This window comes from Ylistrum balloti, unplaced genomic scaffold, assembly GCF_031769215.1.
Source record: "Ylistrum balloti isolate Yb309-2 unplaced genomic scaffold, AGI_CSIRO_Ybal_v1 Utg369864, whole genome shotgun sequence".
Taxonomy (NCBI): Eukaryota; Metazoa; Mollusca; class Bivalvia; order Pectinida; family Pectinidae; genus Ylistrum; species Ylistrum balloti.
The window spans coordinates 207-18,488 of NW_026782010.1; the positions used below are offsets into that span (position 1 = coordinate 207).

Consider the following 18,282-nt stretch of genomic DNA (forward strand, 5'->3'; position numbering starts at 1 on the left):
CTGCGTCGAGAAGCGAGTTGGACAGGTTCCTGGAAGGAGGAACACTGAGCAGCAAATTTCATGAGCTGTTCGATATTGATATCGATGAGACATCCGTTTCAAAGTACGACATTTAAGTTTTCATTATTTGTATCAAGCAACTACTTTCTTGTGCCATTTATCTGTTGAATTGATTACTCATAAACAACATATGTGTCTTGTTTCTATTTTTTTTATTCTATTTAAAGCATCCGCTTTCATTTCATTTGCTACAAAATAACTAAAAGCCGGGGGTATCCCAGGGTTTTGTCAGCTGTATGGGCTTTATGTTGAAAAGGGTCCAAGAGTGCAATCGGAAGGAAATCTTAAATATTTCTAAGATTGTGAGATACCTTTTTGACTAAAAAAATCGTTACAGTGACAAGCAAGATGTTTAAGTGACGTCTGCCATTATGGACTAGTTGAACTGAAGAGTGTTTTAATATGCAGAATGTAACAGAGAGTATTAATCTACTGGATGGTTTCATGATACAAATCCCTTATATATCCCTTGAAATACCACAGTGGTACTTTAACAACAAGTGTGTGTGTGTGTTGGGGGGTGGGGTTATATTTTGCATGTTCTGTACATGGTATATGCCAGCTCAAATGTGGAAAAAAATTGATGTCCTTTGACGATAAAGATGATCAGATAAATAGTTATACAAAAACAGAACTTGAGTTTAATCTATTTCATTTCTGATGTTCTTTTTCACAGGAAGAAAAATGAAAAGAAAAAGTTAAAAAAGAAAGTGAAGACTAAAGGAAAAGAGAAAAAACAAAAGGTATCAAATAATTTTATGTGGAATAAAGATACTTCATAAGTCATGGATTTCTTATGCCTTTAGAAGTGATCTTGAAATGTTCCTGTGTGTCTTCGTAAAGAAATGGTTTTAACATATTCAGATCTTTCTTAGCAAAATCCAACTAAAAATATTTTGGCTTTGTATGAGTGTATTTGTATCTTTGGTAAGGTATATTAGAACTGTTGGAACAGCTTACGTTCAAGTAAATATATCACCTCTGTGTTATGTGTATGTAAATGAGTTATTTACTTGCAGAAAATGATAACTTTACGGTTAAGCAAGGATCATGAAACTTGGTGTATACATTGTTCATACTAAGGCAATGTGCAGTGTACCAAATGCAGGGCCCTTGACCCCAAAATTACAGAATTATCACCCTTTGTAAAAAATTCATGTCTAGAGTTTATATTCGCTTGCATTTAAACTTGGATAATGAATTTTGGTGTATACATTGATCATGCTAAGACGATGAGCAGTGTACCAAATTCATGGTCCACAACCCCATAATTAGTGATCTAGGGTTGTTGCCCTTTCTTAAAATTTTGTGTCTAGACACAACATTAAATTGCTTACATTTTAACAAGAATAAAAACTTAAATACCATATATTTGACCACCCTTAGCAAGGATCATGAAACCTAGTGTATACATTGATCATACTTAGGGAATGTGCAGTGTACCAAATTCAGGGCCCAAGACCCCTCAATTACAATCATTGTCCTTTGTCAAAATTTTGTGTAGTGAGCATATGTTTGCTTGCAATAAAACTTTCATAATGAAATTTGTTTTATACATTGGTCTTACTAATTAAGAAAATGTGCAGTGTACCAAATTCAGGGCATAGAACTACTTAATTACAGAATTATTGCCCTTTGCTAAAATTTTGTGTCCAATAAAGTCACTTTTCAGGAACATTCAGCAGTTTCACTGAAACTTGTTTTTAATAGTAACTGATGTGTGACAAATTGTTGTATTATGATGTTTAAGCGAGACAAAAGTCCAGAGAGTACAGAAACCCAGGTGCCTAATTTGGATGTGAGTCTAAACCCATCTATATTCAATGTGTACTCCACTGTCCGCCAGGCAGTCCTTGAGCGATGTATGAAAGAGGCCAGTCAGATCTATCACCAAAGTGTCACTGCTCAGTCAGACTCAGACAGTGATGATACTGGTGATGAAAAAGGCAAAGAAGCAACAATAAAACTACCAAAGGTTTGTACTTGAGTTTAATGAAATATGAAGTCACTAAGGTGAAGGGAAAGTTCTGTAAACTATTTGACGAGGTACAGTTTTAATGATTTTAAAACAAATGCACTGCTTTAAAAAAGACTTGTACCCCAAGAAATATGAACAAGTGCTGACTTTCTTTTCACAACAAGCTATGGGCCATAGACATTGGAGTTATGGACTCAGGAATTTCCTTTAGACTTGGGTAACACTTTAAGAGTTAACACTTTGAAAACCATGTTTAAGACTTGCATCAAAATGTTCTGCTGATTTAAGACAACAAGCATTAGTGTACTAAAAGCATATTATAGATGGAAACCAAACATCAATAAGATTATGCTAATGCACTAATAATAACAAGCAGGACCATCAGCTTCAGACATACAGATGTAGGGAAAATGACCTTCAGTGAATTGTGTAAATGTCAGTTTGTCTTTGGTGTGTAAATTGATATAAGCTTTAGGTTAATAATTATTGACTTCATTCTTGAACATTGTAGGGTTTTCTTTTCTTTTTTTTTTTGCTGGAAATGTTAGATCTATTTTCAAATTAGATTGAAGCTTTGATATCAAAATATTTCATCTTTATGTATATCAGACATGCAAGCCTTAAGTTCTTCAGTATAGTAATGGTAGTTTTGTCTACTCAAGGGTTGAGGTAAATGAAGTTGTGCTATAATTGGATTTCTGTTGACTCTCAGTACCAAATTATTACCTATATAAGCTATTATGGCTTTGGATAATGAAAAAATAAGAATCATTTAAAAATTAAAACAATATTTTGGATTTCTTCAAAAAATTGAATACTTATATCCCAGATTGTGACCTTTGGACTGAGTGGTCTATTTGAGCTAGTACGAGAGACTCGCACTAAGTACCCAGAACTATGTGTTCGGGCCCTACAGGCCTTGCTGAACCTCCTACAGGGGCAGCAGCCAGAGAGCATGAAGCTGGAGCCACCAGATATTGTAGGTAAGTAAACATGTAAAATAAGAGTGTATTGTAATGATGTAGTGTGAGGAGTACAGAATGTATCAGGGTCTGGAAAAGCACTCGTCCGGTCGTCATGGACAAGTGAAAATTGTCTTGGACAACCAGATTTATCTTTTTCAGTCGTCCATCGGATGAGTACCTTTTTCCAATGATATTAATGTTACAACTTAAATTTCAATAAAAATGTAAAGAAAATTTAAAACAAAGAAATGTATTTACGGTAATTCGAAAACAAAATATTCCAGACTGCACTCTAACTTTTGATTACACTGGAACTCCCATGACGTCAAATATAGCATTCGGAATACCTTAGTCATTTTTCCGCGGTCATACTGATGTGAGGTGCTCTCGTTCTTAACAGCACCTAGTCAGTCAGTTGTAAACAAACACTACGGCTAGGCCTGAGTCAAGCACAATGTCTGACGCAAAGCAGCCATCACTGCATAGTTTTTTCACTAAAACTTCAAATAAAAATAGAAAAAAGTCACATGTCACATCCTCGCTGATTAAGTCGCCATTTCATAGCTGAATTTGGACGTGTAAATTTCCAGTCCCGACGAGTAAATTTTTCAATCCACCAGTCCTAGTGGTTTTAAATATTCACCCCCCAATTTGGACATTTGTTTTATCATAAACAAACGGCACATTACATGGGTTTTTACGGTATGTACAAGACACAAAAAAGTATTCATGCATAACTACGGGGTGTTTTTACAGATGGACTATTCCAGCTCCTGATGGAGGTTGCCATGGTAGGTGGAACAGACATAGAGTCTGTCTTCTCTAGCCTGCTCCTCTCTCATCTCACTTACTGTTGCCCTAGGAGATACTGGCAAACTCCTAACAGCCATCTCATCCATGTTGATGAGTCCAGCACCACTTGCTATGCAGAATGTCAAGGTAATATTAAAAAACTGATAACCCTATTTTAATGTGTTTCATTGGACAGCTGGCTTGCCTGTACAAGTGTTCAGTTTGTAACAGAATGCTAAACATTCTGCTGTGGTACATAAAACATATATATATTATTGTTAGAGACATTTCTCCTATGCTCTCTTTATTGATGGGTTCCTGATGACCCAGATAATTAATATGAATTAAGATAGTCTGTTTTGTAGTGTGGCTGTACACATCGTGAATGTGTTTACTTAAAAGGTTTGTAAACATATTTAAACATATTGTTTGTGTTATCAGGTGCCAGGGGTACTTTACCACCAATCTAGAATCTGGCAGTTGTTTGCTTGATTTTTCTGTTAGATTGAATTTGAAAAATGTATCAACTGCTGATTTTCATTCAATATGGATGGTTGAAAGTCAGACGTCAGACCATCCAGTTGCTGTTTCTGGTTATGTTATCTCCTGTAAAATTAATGTGTGATCTTGAGATTCGTTTTGGAGGTCTAAAATTTCAACCATTTTGTCCCAGAGACAATGGCAGCGGTGCAAATTTTGCCTGCGTCGAGAAGCGAGTTGGACAGGTTCCTGGAAGGAGGAACACTGAGCAGCAAATTTCATGAGCTGTTCGATATTGATATCGATGAGACATCCGTTTCAAAGTACGACATTTAAGTTTTCATTATTTGTATCAAGCAACTACTTTCTTGTGCCATTTATCTGTTGAATTGATTACTCATAAACAACATATGTGTCTTGTTTCTATTTTTTTTATTCTATTTAAAGCATCCGCTTTCATTTCATTTGCTACAAAATAACTAAAAGCCGGGGGTATCCCAGGGTTTTGTCAGCTGTATGGGCTTTATGTTGAAAAGGGTCCAAGAGTGCAATCGGAAGGAAATCTTAAATATTTCTAAGATTGTGAGATACCTTTTTGACTAAAAAAATCGTTACAGTGACAAGCAAGATGTTTAAGTGACGTCTGCCATTATGGACTAGTTGAACTGAAGAGTGTTTTAATATGCAGAATGTAACAGAGAGTATTAATCTACTGGATGGTTTCATGATACAAATCCCTTATATATCCCTTGAAATACCACAGTGGTACTTTAACAACAAGTGTGTGTGTGTGTTGGGGGGTCGGGTTATATTTTGCATGTTCTGTACATGGTATATGCCAGCTCAAATGTGGAAAAAAATTGATGTCCTTTGACGATAAAGATGATCAGATAAATAGTTATACAAAAACAGAACTTGAGTTTAATCTATTTCATTTCTGATGTTCTTTTTCACAGGAAGAAAAATGAAAAGAAAAAGTTAAAAAAGAAAGTGAAGACTAAAGGAAAAGAGAAAAAACAAAAGGTATCAAATAATTTTATGTGGAATAAAGATACTTCATAAGTCATGGATTTCTTATGCCTTTAGAAGTGATCTTGAAATGTTCCTGTGTGTCTTCGTAAAGAAATGGTTTTAACATATTCAGATCTTTCTTAGCAAAATCCAACTAAAAATATTTTGGCTTTGTATGAGTGTATTTGTATCTTTGGTAAGGTATATTAGAACTGTTGGAACAGCTTACGTTCAAGTAAATATATCACCTCTGTGTTATGTGTATGTAAATGACTTATTTACTTGCAGAAAATGATAACTTTACGGTTAAGCAAGGATCATGAAACTTGGTGTATACATTGTTCATACTAAGGCAATGTGCAGTGTACCAAATGCAGGGCCCTTGACCCCAAAATTACAGAATTATCACCCTTTGTAAAAAATTCATGTCTAGAGTTTATATTCGCTTGCATTTAAACTTGGATAATGAATTTTGGTGTATACATTGATCATGCTAAGACGATGAGCAGTGTACCAAATTCATGGTCCACAACCCCATAATTAGTGATCTAGGGTTGTTGCCCTTTCTTAAAATTTTGTGTCTAGACACAACATTAAATTGCTTACATTTTAACAAGAATAAAAACTTAAATACCATATATTTGACCACCCTTAGCAAGGATCATGAAACCTAGTGTATACATTGATCATACTTAGGGAATGTGCAGTGTACCAAATTCAGGGCCCAAGACCCCTCAATTACAATCATTGTCCTTTGTCAAAATTTTGTGTAGTGAGCATATGTTTGCTTGCAATAAAACTTTCATAATGAAATTTGTTTTATACATTGGTCTTACTAATTAAGAAAATGTGCAGTGTACCAAATTCAGGGCATAGAACTACTTAATTACAGAATTATTGCCCTTTGCTAAAATTTTGTGTCCAATAAAGTCACTTTTCAGGAACATTCAGCAGTTTCACTGAAACTTGTTTTTAATAGTAACTGATGTGTGACAAATTGTTGTATTATGATGTTTAAGCGAGACAAAAGTCCAGAGAGTACAGAAACCCAGGTGCCTAATTTGGATGTGAGTCTAAACCCATCTATATTCAACGTGTACTCCACTGTCCGCCAGGCAGTCCTTGAGCGATGTATGAAAGAGGCCAGTCAGATCTATCACCAAAGTGTCACTGCTCAGTCAGACTCAGACAGTGATGATACTGGTGATGAAAAAGGCAAAGAAGCAACAATAAAACTACCAAAGGTTTGTACTTGAGTTTAATGAAATATGAAGTCACTAAGGTGAAGGGAAAGTTCTGTAAACTATTTGACGAGGTACAGTTTTAATGATTTTAAAACAAATGCACTGCTTTAAAAAAGACTTGTACCCCAAGAAATATGAACAAGTGCTGACTTTCTTTTCACAACAAGCTATGGGCCATAGACATTGGAGTTATGGACTCAGGAATTTCCTTTAGACTTGGGTAACACTTTAAGAGTTAACACTTTGAAAACCATGTTTAAGACTTGCATCAAAATGTTCTGCTGATTTAAGACAACAAGCATTAGTGTACTAAAAGCATATTATAGATGGAAACCAAACATCAATAAGATTATGCTAATGCACTAATAATAACAAGCAGGACCATCAGCTTCAGACATACAGATGTAGGGAAAATGACCTTCAGTGAATTGTGTAAATGTCAGTTTGTCTTTGGTGTGTAAATTGATATAAGCTTTAGGTTAATAATTATTGACTTCATTCTTGAACATTGTAGGGTTTTCTTTTCTTTTTTTTTTTTGCTGGAAATGTTAGATCTATTTTCAAATTAGATTGAAGCTTTGATATCAAAATATTTCATCTTTATGTATATCAGACATGCAAGCCTTAAGTTCTTCAGTATAGTAATGGTAGTTTTGTCTACTCAAGGGTTGAGGTAAATGAAGTTGTGCTATAATTGGATTTCTGTTGACTCTCAGTACCAAATTATTACCTATATAAGCTATTATGGCTTTGGATAATGAAAAAATAAGAATCATTTAAAAATTAAAACAATATTTTGGATTTCTTCAAAAAATTGAATACTTATATCCCAGATTGTGACCTTTGGACTGAGTGGTCTATTTGAGCTAGTACGAGAGACTCGCACTAAGTACCCAGAACTATGTGTTCGGGCCCTACAGGCCTTGCTGAACCTCCTACAGGGGCAGCAGCCAGAGAGCATGAAGCTGGAGCCACCAGATATTGTAGGTAAGTAAACATGTAAAATAAGAGTGTATTGTAATGATGTAGTGTGAGGAGTACAGAATGTACTAGGGGTCTGGAAAAGCACTCGTCCGGTCGTCATGGACAAGTGAAAATTGTCTTGGACAACCAGATTTATCTTTTTCAGTCGTCCATCGGATGAGTACCTTTTTCCAATGATATTAATGTTACAACTTAAATTTCAATAAAAATGTAAAGAAAATTTAAAACAAAGAAATGTATTTACGGTAATTCGAAAACAAAATATTCCAGACTGCACTCTAACTTTTGATTACACTGGAACTCCCATGACATCAAATATAGCATTCGGAATACCTTAGTCATTTTTCCGCGGTCATACTGATGTGAGGTGCTCTCGTTCTTAACAGCACCTAGTCAGTCAGTTGTAAACAAACACTACGGCTAGGCCTGAGTCAAGCACAATGTCTGACGCAAAGCAGCCATCACTGCATAGTTTTTTCACTAAAACTTCAAATAAAAATAGAAAAAAGTCACATGTCACATCCTCGCTGATTAAGTCGCCATTTCATAGCTGAATTTGGACGTGTAAATTTCCAGTCCCGACGAGTAAATTTTTCAATCCACCAGTCCTAGTGGTTTTAAATATGCACCCCCCAATTTGGACATTTGTTTTATCATAAACAAACTGCACATTACATGGGTTTTTACGGTATGTACAAGACACAAAAAAGTATTCATGCATAACTACGGGGTGTTTTTACAGATGGACTATTCCAGCTCCTGATGGAGGTTGCCATGGTAGGTGGAACAGACATGAGTCTGTCTTCTCTAGCCTGCTCCTCTCTCATCTCACTTACTGTTGCCCTAGGAGATACTGGCAAACTCCTAACAGCCATCTCATCCATGTTGATGAGTCCAGCACCACTTGCTATGCAGAATGTCAAGGTAATATTAAAATACTGATAACCCTATTTTAATGTGTTTCATTGGATAGCTGGCTTGCCTGTACAAGTGTTCAGTTTGTAACAGAATGCTAAACATTCTGCTGTGGTACATAAAACATATATATATTATTGTTAGAGACATTTCTCCTATGTCTCTCTTTATTGATGGGTTCCTGATGACCCAGATAATTAATATGAATTAAGATAGTCTGTTTTGTAGTGTGGCTGTACACATCGTGAATGTGTTTACTTAAAAGGTTTGTAAACATATTTAAACATATTGTTTGTGTTATCAGGTGCCAGGGGTACTAACATCTCTACAGAAGAGTGTACAGGCTGTGTTACTGGGAAAGACCCAGCTTCCTGACTGGTTCAATCAGGGGGTCAAGTCTGGTGGTCTGATTGATACATTTACCCTAGAGATACTTCATACAAATGATAAAAAGGGTGAGAAATTCCATATCAATATATTTCTTTTAAAAATAATGGTTGAATTGATTATGATACATGACAATTATTTAGTGTTGTATAAAAAAAACTGTGTAATTTTAGGTCAAGTTGACTAGTTAAATTAATTTTTATTCTGATGCTTTGATAGTTGATAATTATTTCTCAACTACCTTTGTTTTGACTTCTGATTTATTGTGTTTGTGATACAGGATATCAAAACAGCACAGGGTCATTATGTTACAATGTAAACATTCATTACAGGTGGAATGGATTGTGCTGTCGCTTCTGACGGCAAATATTTATACATACTAGACAGCAAAAATGGAATAGCAAAAATTGGAACAGGATATGGAGACACAACAAAGGTAAGGGTGCTCTGACACGATATTGTTCCTTTTATTGATATAATTCTACATTTTTATCTGTCAAAGTATCGAGTTTTAGGATTCATAAGATATTTATCTTATGTGACGACTGAAAAAGGATCTGAAGTCTATGCTCAGGAGATTGACCTTGTGTAGTGGCTTATCTAACCTTCCTCTGTTTTATATTTATCTGGAATAGCCTTTATAGTTTTTTTTTGTTTTTTTTTCAGGGACACATTTATCTCCAGAGAGAATTTACAGTATCTACATCATCTGTGTGGCTTGCTTGTGCTGGAGTGAGTAACTAATTGACTCGATTTCTTAGATAATATTTACAGTTACAATTGTAACTGACCTATGTAATTCTCATTATCATTAAATATTGATAATGAGGTACTGTCATGTTAACACACACTGGACTTGATTAACACACATTTCAAAATGTCTGAGAAATAAAGGCCATTTGAAATGTGGTCCTGAAGCCAATCTTAGTCAAACTTAGAGATTTTCATTTTGAAGTCTCAATAAAATAAACATTGGAATGTTGTATTGAGCAAATAGCTAGTGAATATATGAGAAATATTCTTTTTAAATGTTTGCATTGATGCTGTGGTATCAGAAACACTAAAGCAATAGGCTGCTCCATGGTGATCAGTAAACTCAATGTTTCTGTTATTTTTGTGTGTTGTTTAATCATTGGAATCAATAGAAACCAAACTGTATTTTAATGAAGAAAATGTGTAAATATAAGAATTAACTTGCTACAATCGAACTCTAGTTTTTATATAACTGGCCATTATTGAATTTACTAGAATTGAAGTTTAGATATCCCCTCAATAACTTCAACAAAGTAAAAAGTTAATTCCTAAATAATGTATGCTCAATATTTATGATTTCTTCTCAAATCATCCTGAAATCAAAATAATTTCTGTTAAACTTTTGTCCCATTTAGGACCAGTTGTTCTGTCGATCAGATGAGAATGCCCAACCTTGTCTTTGTACCATTAATAAGGAAGACTTGTCAGTAATCAACTCCTGTAAACTGGACGGTAAGTTTAACACAGAATATGCTATTGTCAGTGATCAACTCCTGTAAACTGGACGGTAAGTTTAACACAGAATATGTTACTGTCAGTAAGCAACTCCTGTAAACTGGACGGTAAGTTTAACACAGAATATGTTATTGTCAGTGATCAACTCCTGTAAACTGGACGGTAAGTTTAACACAGAATATGTTATTGTCAGTGATCAACTCCTGTAAACTGGACGGTAAGTTTAACACAGAATATGTTATTGTCAGTGATCAACTCCTGTAGACTGGACGGTAAGTTTAACACAGAATATGTTACTGTCTGTGATCAACTCCTGTATACTGGACAGTAAGTTTAACACAGAATATGTTATTGTCAGTGATCAACTCCTGTAAACTGGACGGTAAGTTTAACACAGAATATGTTATTGTCAGTGATCAACTCCTGTAAACTGGACGGTAAGTTTAACACAGAATATGTTACTGTCAGTAAGCAACTCCTGTAAACTGGACGGTAAGTTTAACACAGAATATGTTATTGTCAGTGATCAACTCCTGTAAACTGGACGGTAAGTTTAACACAGAATATATTATTGTCAGTGATCAACTCCTGTAAACTGGACGGTAAGTTTAACACAGAATATGTTATTGTCAGTGATCAACTCCTGTAAACTGGACGGTAAGTTTAACACAGAATATATTATTGTCAGTAATCAACTCCTGTAAACTGGACGGTAAGTTTAACACAGAATATGTTATTGTCAGTGATCAACTCCTGTAAACTGGATGGTAAGTTTAACACAGAATATATTATTGTCAGTAATCAACTCCTGTAAACTGGACGGTAAGTTTAACACAGAATATGTTATTGTCAGTGATCAACTCCTGTAGACTGGACGGTAAGTTTAACACAGAATATGTTACTGTCAGTGATCAACTCCTGTAAACTGGACGGTAAGTTTAACACAGAATATGTTATTGTCAGTGATCAACTCCTGTAAACTGGACGGTAAGTTTAACACAGAATATGTTATTGTCAGTGATCAACTCCTGTAAACTGGACGATAAGTTTAACACAGAATATGTTATTGTCAGTGATCAACTCCTGTAAACTGGACGGTAAGTTTAACACAGAATATATTATTGTCAGTAATCAACTCCTGTAAACTGGACGGTAAGTTTAACACAGAATATGTTATTGTCAGTGATCAACTCCTGTAAACTGGATGGTAAGTTTAACACAGAATATATTATTGTCAGTAATCAACTCCTGTAAACTGGACGGTAAGTTTAACACAGAATATGTTATTGTCAGTGATCAACTCCACTGGACGGTAAGTTTAACACAGAATATATTATTGTCAGTGATCAACTCCTGTAGACTGGACGGTAAGTTTAACACAGAATATGTTATTGTCAGTGATCAACTCCTGTAAACTGGACGGTAAGTTTAACACAGAATATATTATTGTCAGTGATCAACTCCTGTAAACTGGACGGTAAGTTTAACACAGAATATATTATTGTCAGTAATCAACTCCTGTAAACTGGACGGTAAGTTTAACACAGAATATGTTATTGTCAGTGATCAACTCCTGTAAACTGGAGGGTAAGTTTAACACAGAATATATTATTGTCAGTAATCAACTCCTGTAAACTGGACGGTAAGTTTAACACAGAATATGTTATTGTCAGTGATCAACTCCTGTAAACTGGACGGTAAGTTTAACACAGAATATGTTATTGTCAGTGATCAACTCCTGTAAACTGGACGGTAAGTTTAACACAGAATATGTTATTGTCAGTGATCAACTCCTGTAAACTGGACGGTAAGTTTAACACAGAATATGTTATTGTCAGTGATCAACTCCTGTAAACTGGACGGTAAGTTTAACACAGAATATGTTATTGTCAGTGATCAACTCCTGTAAACTGGACGGTAAGTTTAACACAGAATATGTTATTGTCAGTGATCAACTCCTGTAAACTGGACGGTAAGTTTAACACAGAATATGTTATTGTCAGTGATCAACTCCTGTAAACTGGACGGTAAGTTTAACACAGAATATGTTATTGTCAGTGATCAACTCCTGTAAACTGGACGGTAAGTTTAACACAGAATATGTTATTGTCAGTGATCAACTCCTGTAAACTGGGTGGTAAGTTTAATACAGAATATGTTATTGTCAGTAATCAACTCCTGTAAACTGGACGGTAAGTTTAACACAGAATATGTTACTGTCAGGAGAAGCTCATTGTCTTGTCACCATGATGATAGACAATAGATAATACAATGATGATAAGATAGTATGATTAAAATTATTTCTTATGGTAGATAGTTTGTTATTTTCCTGGGTCAAAATTTTTGCTATTTGCTTTTGAAATGATCAAATTATATTTTAACAAATTCAAAATTTCAGGACCAGTATCCAAAAAGCACATCAAATACACGTCTCATTATTTTTATGGATCAAGTTTTTGTGTTAATGGACTGTGAAAATATCATCCCCAGAAAATAACTGGCTGTACATTAGTACAAAGGTGATGACATTGAATTATTGATATTTAATTATTTCATCATATATAGGTTTTATCATAACTACCTTGAATGAAATAATGAAATGATTTTGTGAGATGTGATTAATCATTTTAGTGTTCCTTGTGTTGTTTATGTGAAGGATGTTTACATTTCGTTGTTTTTTGTGTTGTTAGGTAAGGGCCCTGGACCCAGTGCTTTGTTCAGTGACGGAGAAAACATTGGGCAGATTGCTGCAGCTAAAGACGTAAGTAGGAGATATAATTTCAAAAAACTTTTTTTCCTGTCAAATTATTGAGCCTAATCAAGTATTTAATAGTGTTATATATCACAGTAAAAGGGATTTTTAATTTTTATATATCATGAGTGTGAAATTTCACACTTCATTGATTTTACACAAGATAGGGCTCTTTTCTCATGAATCTTTTGCATAGAAATTTGTTAGAAATTGATACTTCATAAATGTAAACATCCTCTCAACAGCAAGACAGCTTTGTGGTACGGTTGTATAACCCAAACGTCAGTCCCATGACTGTGGCTGGAGAACTTCCCCTCAAACTCACCCGCAAGTGTATGGATGTGTTTGGAACGGCCTCCTATGACCAGACCGTAGAGAGACACTCAATCAGTAGGTGTTTTGTTAGATATTATTTATTTAGATAAAAGTGTATGGATGTTTTTGGTATGCTTTGTATGACATGAGCACAAAGAGACACTCCGTCAATACGTTTTAGATGTAGCTTATATAGACAGTTGTTGATTCCAATTTGCCTCAGTGATGGTAATATGACCAAAGATGATACAGAACTGTAACCAAGTTTTCATACAAACTTTCATGCTATGAAAACAGAGAAACAATTTAGTTACTGATATCAATGTAAAAAAGAAAGTTATAGTGGCACGTAATTCCGACAGTGTTTTTTTATGTGAATTTTCAGATACTGCTTACGATGAAGACTCTGTTGCAATAACTGGAGCTAAAGACTTTGTGCTGATAAGAACTGTTGGTGGAAAGGTTAAGTTCAGATTAAAAGGAGTTTATAACGATTGTAAAATTACTTTCTTAATAACTGTGCTGTTTATTTTCACCAAGTATTTTAAACTTTGAAGATGTTTGATGATTTGACCCCTTTAAAGAGTTAAATGTAATAACTTATGTATTTATGACAGACACGGGTCAGTGCTGAAGAGTTATTTTATGACAGACACGGGTCAGTGCTGAAGAGTTATTTTATGACAGATATGGGTCACTGCGGAAGAGTTATTTTAAGACAGATATGGGTCAGTGCTGAGGAGTTATTTTATGACAGACACGGGTCAGTCCTGAAGAGTTATTTTATGACAGACACAAGTTGCTGCGGAAGAGTTAATTTATGACAGATATGGGTCAGTGCTGAAGAGTTATTTTATGACAGACACGGGTCAGTGCTGAAGAGTTATTTTATGACAGATATGGGTCGCTGCGGAAGAGTTATTTTAAGACAGATATGGGTCAGTGCTGAGGAGTTATTTTATGACAGACACGGGTCAGTGCTGAAGAGTTATTTTATGACAGATATGGGTCACTGCGGAAGAGTTATTTTAAGACAGATATGGGTCAGTGCTGGAGAGTTATTTTATGGCACATATGGGTCAGTGCTGAAGAGTTATTTTATGACAGATATGGGTCGCTGCAGAAGAGTTATTTTGTGACAGATATGGGTCAGTGCTGAAGAGTTATTTTATGACAGACACGGGTCAGTGCTGAAGAGTTATTTTATGACAGACAGATATGGGTCAGTGTGCAGTGCTGAAGAGTTATTTTATGACAGAGTGCTGAAGAGTTATTTTATGGGTCAGTGCTGAAGAGTTATTTTATGACACGGGTCAGTGCTACTGTGGTCAGTGCTGACAGATATGGGTCAGTGCTGCTGTGTTATTTTGTGACAGATATGGGTCAGTGCTGAAGAGTTATTTTATGACAGACACGGGTCAGTGCTGAAGAGTTATTTTATGACAGACACGAGTTGTGCTGAAGAGTTATTTTGTGACAGATATGGGTCAGTGCTGCTGTGTTATTTATGACAGATATGGGTCAGTGCTGAAGAGTTATTTTGTGACAGATATGGGTCAGTGCTGAAGAGTTATTTTATGACAGACACGGGTCAGTGCTGAAGAGTTATTTTATGACAGACACGGGTCAGTGCTGAAGAGTTATTTTATGACAGACACGGGTCAGTGCTGAAGAGTTATTTTATGACAGACACGGGTCAGTGCTGAAGAGTTATTTTATGACAGACACGGGTCAGTGCTACTGTGTTATTTATGACAGATATGGGTCAGTGCTGAAGAGTTATTTTGTGACAGATATGGGTCAGTGCTGCTGTGTTATTTATGACAGATATGGGTCAGTGCTGAAGAGTTATTTTATGACAGACCCAGGTCAGTGCTGAAGAGTTATTTTATGACAGATATGGGTCAGTGCTGAAGAGTTATTTTATGACAGATATGGGTCAGTGCTGAAGAGTTATTTTATGACAGACACGGGTCAGTGCTGCTGTGTTATTTATGACAGATATGGGTCAGTGCTGAAGAGTTATTTTGTGACAGATATGGGTCAGTGCTGAAGAGTTATTTTATGACAGACACGGGTCAGTGCTACTGTGTTATTTATGACAGATATGGGTCAGTGCTGAAGAGTTATTTTGTGACAGATATGGGTAGAGTTATTTTATGACAGTGCTAAGGTCAGTGCTGAAGAGTTATTTTATGTCAGTGCTGCTGACAGATATGGGTCAGTTAGTTATTTTATGACAGATATGGGTCAGTGTTGAAGAGTTATTTTATGACAGATATGGGTCAGTGTTGAAGAGTTATTTTATGACAGATATGGGTCAGTGCTGAAGAGTTATTTTGTGACAGATATGGGTCAGTGCTGAAGAGTTATTTTATGACAGATATGGGTCGCTGCGGAAGAGTTATTTTATGACAGATATGGGTCAGTGCTGAGGAGTTATTTTATGATAGATATGAGTCAGTGCTGAAGAGTTTTTTTGTATTTTATACAATATGTTGCAGGTCTTATACAGTGGAAAGTCCCAGTCTCTAGGTATCAAACAAGGAGCACCTGCTCAGGGGAAGTGGGCAGAGCTACCTATCACTAAGTCACCCAAGATAGTGCAGGTTGCCACGGGACATGAGGGCCAACATGCCCTGATGGTGTCAGATGATGGTAGTCTGTTCTTTGTAGGGACGCCGCGACGAGGAGAAGATGGGGATACTAGCATGTGTAAGTATTTACAGAACAAGAACAAAATAACAAAAGGCTTCCCTATCTAGCCTTCTTATTAAACAATTCATGTATTAATTTTTGAAGCTACTGACTCCTGTCTCAACTGTCTTTTGTACTAATATGTTGGTGTAAGAATAATTTAAATAGCTGTAACGAGTATATCTTTCTGTATTCCACTAAATAATGATCTCAGGTATCATAGTGTTGATGCAAATAAGATGAATAGATTTTTCCTGGTTTTTTTATATGTTAATTCTGCTGTAGAAGGAAAGGTTGGTCCTTTAATAAGAAAGGCTTCTGATACTTGATAATGAGTATTAGTATATACCCTCTGTATGTCTTTGGCAGCCAAAGGAAGACGTCAACCAAAAGCTGTAAAACCAAAGAAGCTGGTTCGATTTGAATCTAAGACTGTAGTACAGGCTGCATGTAACAATGGCAGCAGTGCATTTGTCACTAAGGAAGGTGATGTGTTCATGTTTGGGAAGGATTCTTCTTACTGTGACCATGCCAGTGGTAAGTTTTAATAGCGATATAATGTCTACTGTGACCATACTAGTTAAGTTTATCAGTGATATAATGTATATCACCAAGACTTGTCTACTGTGACCATACTAGTTAAGTTTATCAGTGATATAATGTATATCACCAAGACTTGTCTACTGTGACCATACTAGTTAAGTTTATCAGTGATATAATGTATATCACCAAGACTTGTCTACTGTGACCATACTAGTTAAGTTTATCAGTAATATAATGTATATCACCAAGACTTGTCTACTGTGACCATACTAGTTGTAAGTTTATCAGTAATATAATGTATGTCTCTAAGACTTGTCTACTGTGACCATATTAGTTAATTTTATCAGTAATATAATGTATTGTCACCAAGACTTGTCTACTGTGATCATACTAGTTAAGTTTATCAGTAATATGATGTATGTCTCTAAGACTTGTCTACTGTGACCATATTAGTTAATTTTATCAGTAATATAATGTATGTCACCAAGAATTGTTTGCTGTGATCATACTAGTTAAGTTTATCAGTAATATAATGTATGTCACCAAGACTTGTCTACTGTGACCATACTAGTTAAGTTTATCAGTGATATAATGTATATCACCAAGACTTGTCTACTGTGACCATATTAGTTAATTTTATCAGTAATATAATGTATGTCACCAAGACTTGTCTTCAGTAATATGATGTATGTCACTAAGACTTGTCTGCTGTGATCATACTAGTTAAGTTGATCAGTAATATAATGTATGTCACCAAGACTTGTTTACTGTGATCATACTAGTTAAGTTTATCAATAATATAATGTATGTCACCAAGACTTGTCTTCAGTAATATGATGTATGTCTCTAAGACTTGTCTACTGTGACCATATTAGTTAATTTTATCAGTAATATAATGTATGTCACCAAGACTTGTCTGCTGTGATCATACTAGTTAAGTTTATCAGTAATATAATGTATGTCTCCAAGACTTGTCTGCTGTGACCATACTAGTTGTAAGTTTATCAGTAATATAATGTATGTTACCAAGACTTGTCTGCTGTGATCATACTAGTTAAGTTTATCAGTAATATAATGTATGTCACCAAGACTTGTCTGCTGTGATCATACTAGTTAATTTTATCAGTAATATAATGTATGTCACTGAGACTTGTCTGCTGTGATCATACTAGTTAAGTTTATCAGTAATATAATGTATGTCACCAAGACTTGTATGTTGTGATCATACTAGTTGAGTTGATCAGTAATATAATGTATGTCACTAAGACTTGTCTGCTGTGATCATACCAGTTAAGTTTATCAGTAATATGATGTATGTTTTTAAGACTTGTCTGCTGTGACCATATTAGTTAATTTTATCAGTAATATAATGTATGTCACCAAGACTTGTCTTCAGTAATATGATGTATGTCACTAAGACTTGTCTGCTGTGATCATACTAGTTAAGTTTATCAGTAATATGATGTATGTTTTTAAGACTTGTCTGCTGTGACCATATTAGTTAATTTTATCAGTAATATAATGTATGTCACCAAGACTTGTTTACTGTGATCATACTAGTTAAGTTTATCAGTAATATAATGTATGTCACCAAGACTTGTCTGCTGTGATCATACTAGTTAAGTTTATCAGTAATATAATGTATGTCACCAAGACTTGTCTGCTGTGATC

The 18,282-nt window shown here is 35.2% G+C and overlaps 1 protein-coding gene across 1 annotated transcript in view; it reads left to right on the forward strand.

Moving 5' to 3' along the window:
* Window positions 1-4,473: 4,473 nt before the first annotated feature.
* LOC132545930 (E3 ubiquitin-protein ligase MYCBP2-like) overlaps window positions 4,474-18,282 on the forward strand; it is a 130,310-nt gene continuing 116,501 nt past the window's right edge. The window contains exons 1-14 of the mRNA XM_060209607.1: window positions 4,474-4,598; window positions 5,232-5,298; window positions 6,306-6,530; window positions 7,364-7,517; window positions 8,257-8,438; window positions 8,734-8,884; window positions 9,149-9,252; window positions 9,483-9,548; window positions 10,205-10,301; window positions 12,995-13,065; window positions 13,302-13,446; window positions 13,757-13,833; window positions 15,876-16,086; window positions 16,438-16,605. Coding sequence (XP_060065590.1) covers window positions 4,474-4,598; window positions 5,232-5,298; window positions 6,306-6,530; window positions 7,364-7,517; window positions 8,257-8,438; window positions 8,734-8,884; window positions 9,149-9,252; window positions 9,483-9,548; window positions 10,205-10,301; window positions 12,995-13,065; window positions 13,302-13,446; window positions 13,757-13,833; window positions 15,876-16,086; window positions 16,438-16,605 — 1,843 coding nt within the window. The remainder of the gene's footprint in view (window positions 4,599-5,231; window positions 5,299-6,305; window positions 6,531-7,363; window positions 7,518-8,256; window positions 8,439-8,733; window positions 8,885-9,148; window positions 9,253-9,482; window positions 9,549-10,204; window positions 10,302-12,994; window positions 13,066-13,301; window positions 13,447-13,756; window positions 13,834-15,875; window positions 16,087-16,437; window positions 16,606-18,282) is intronic.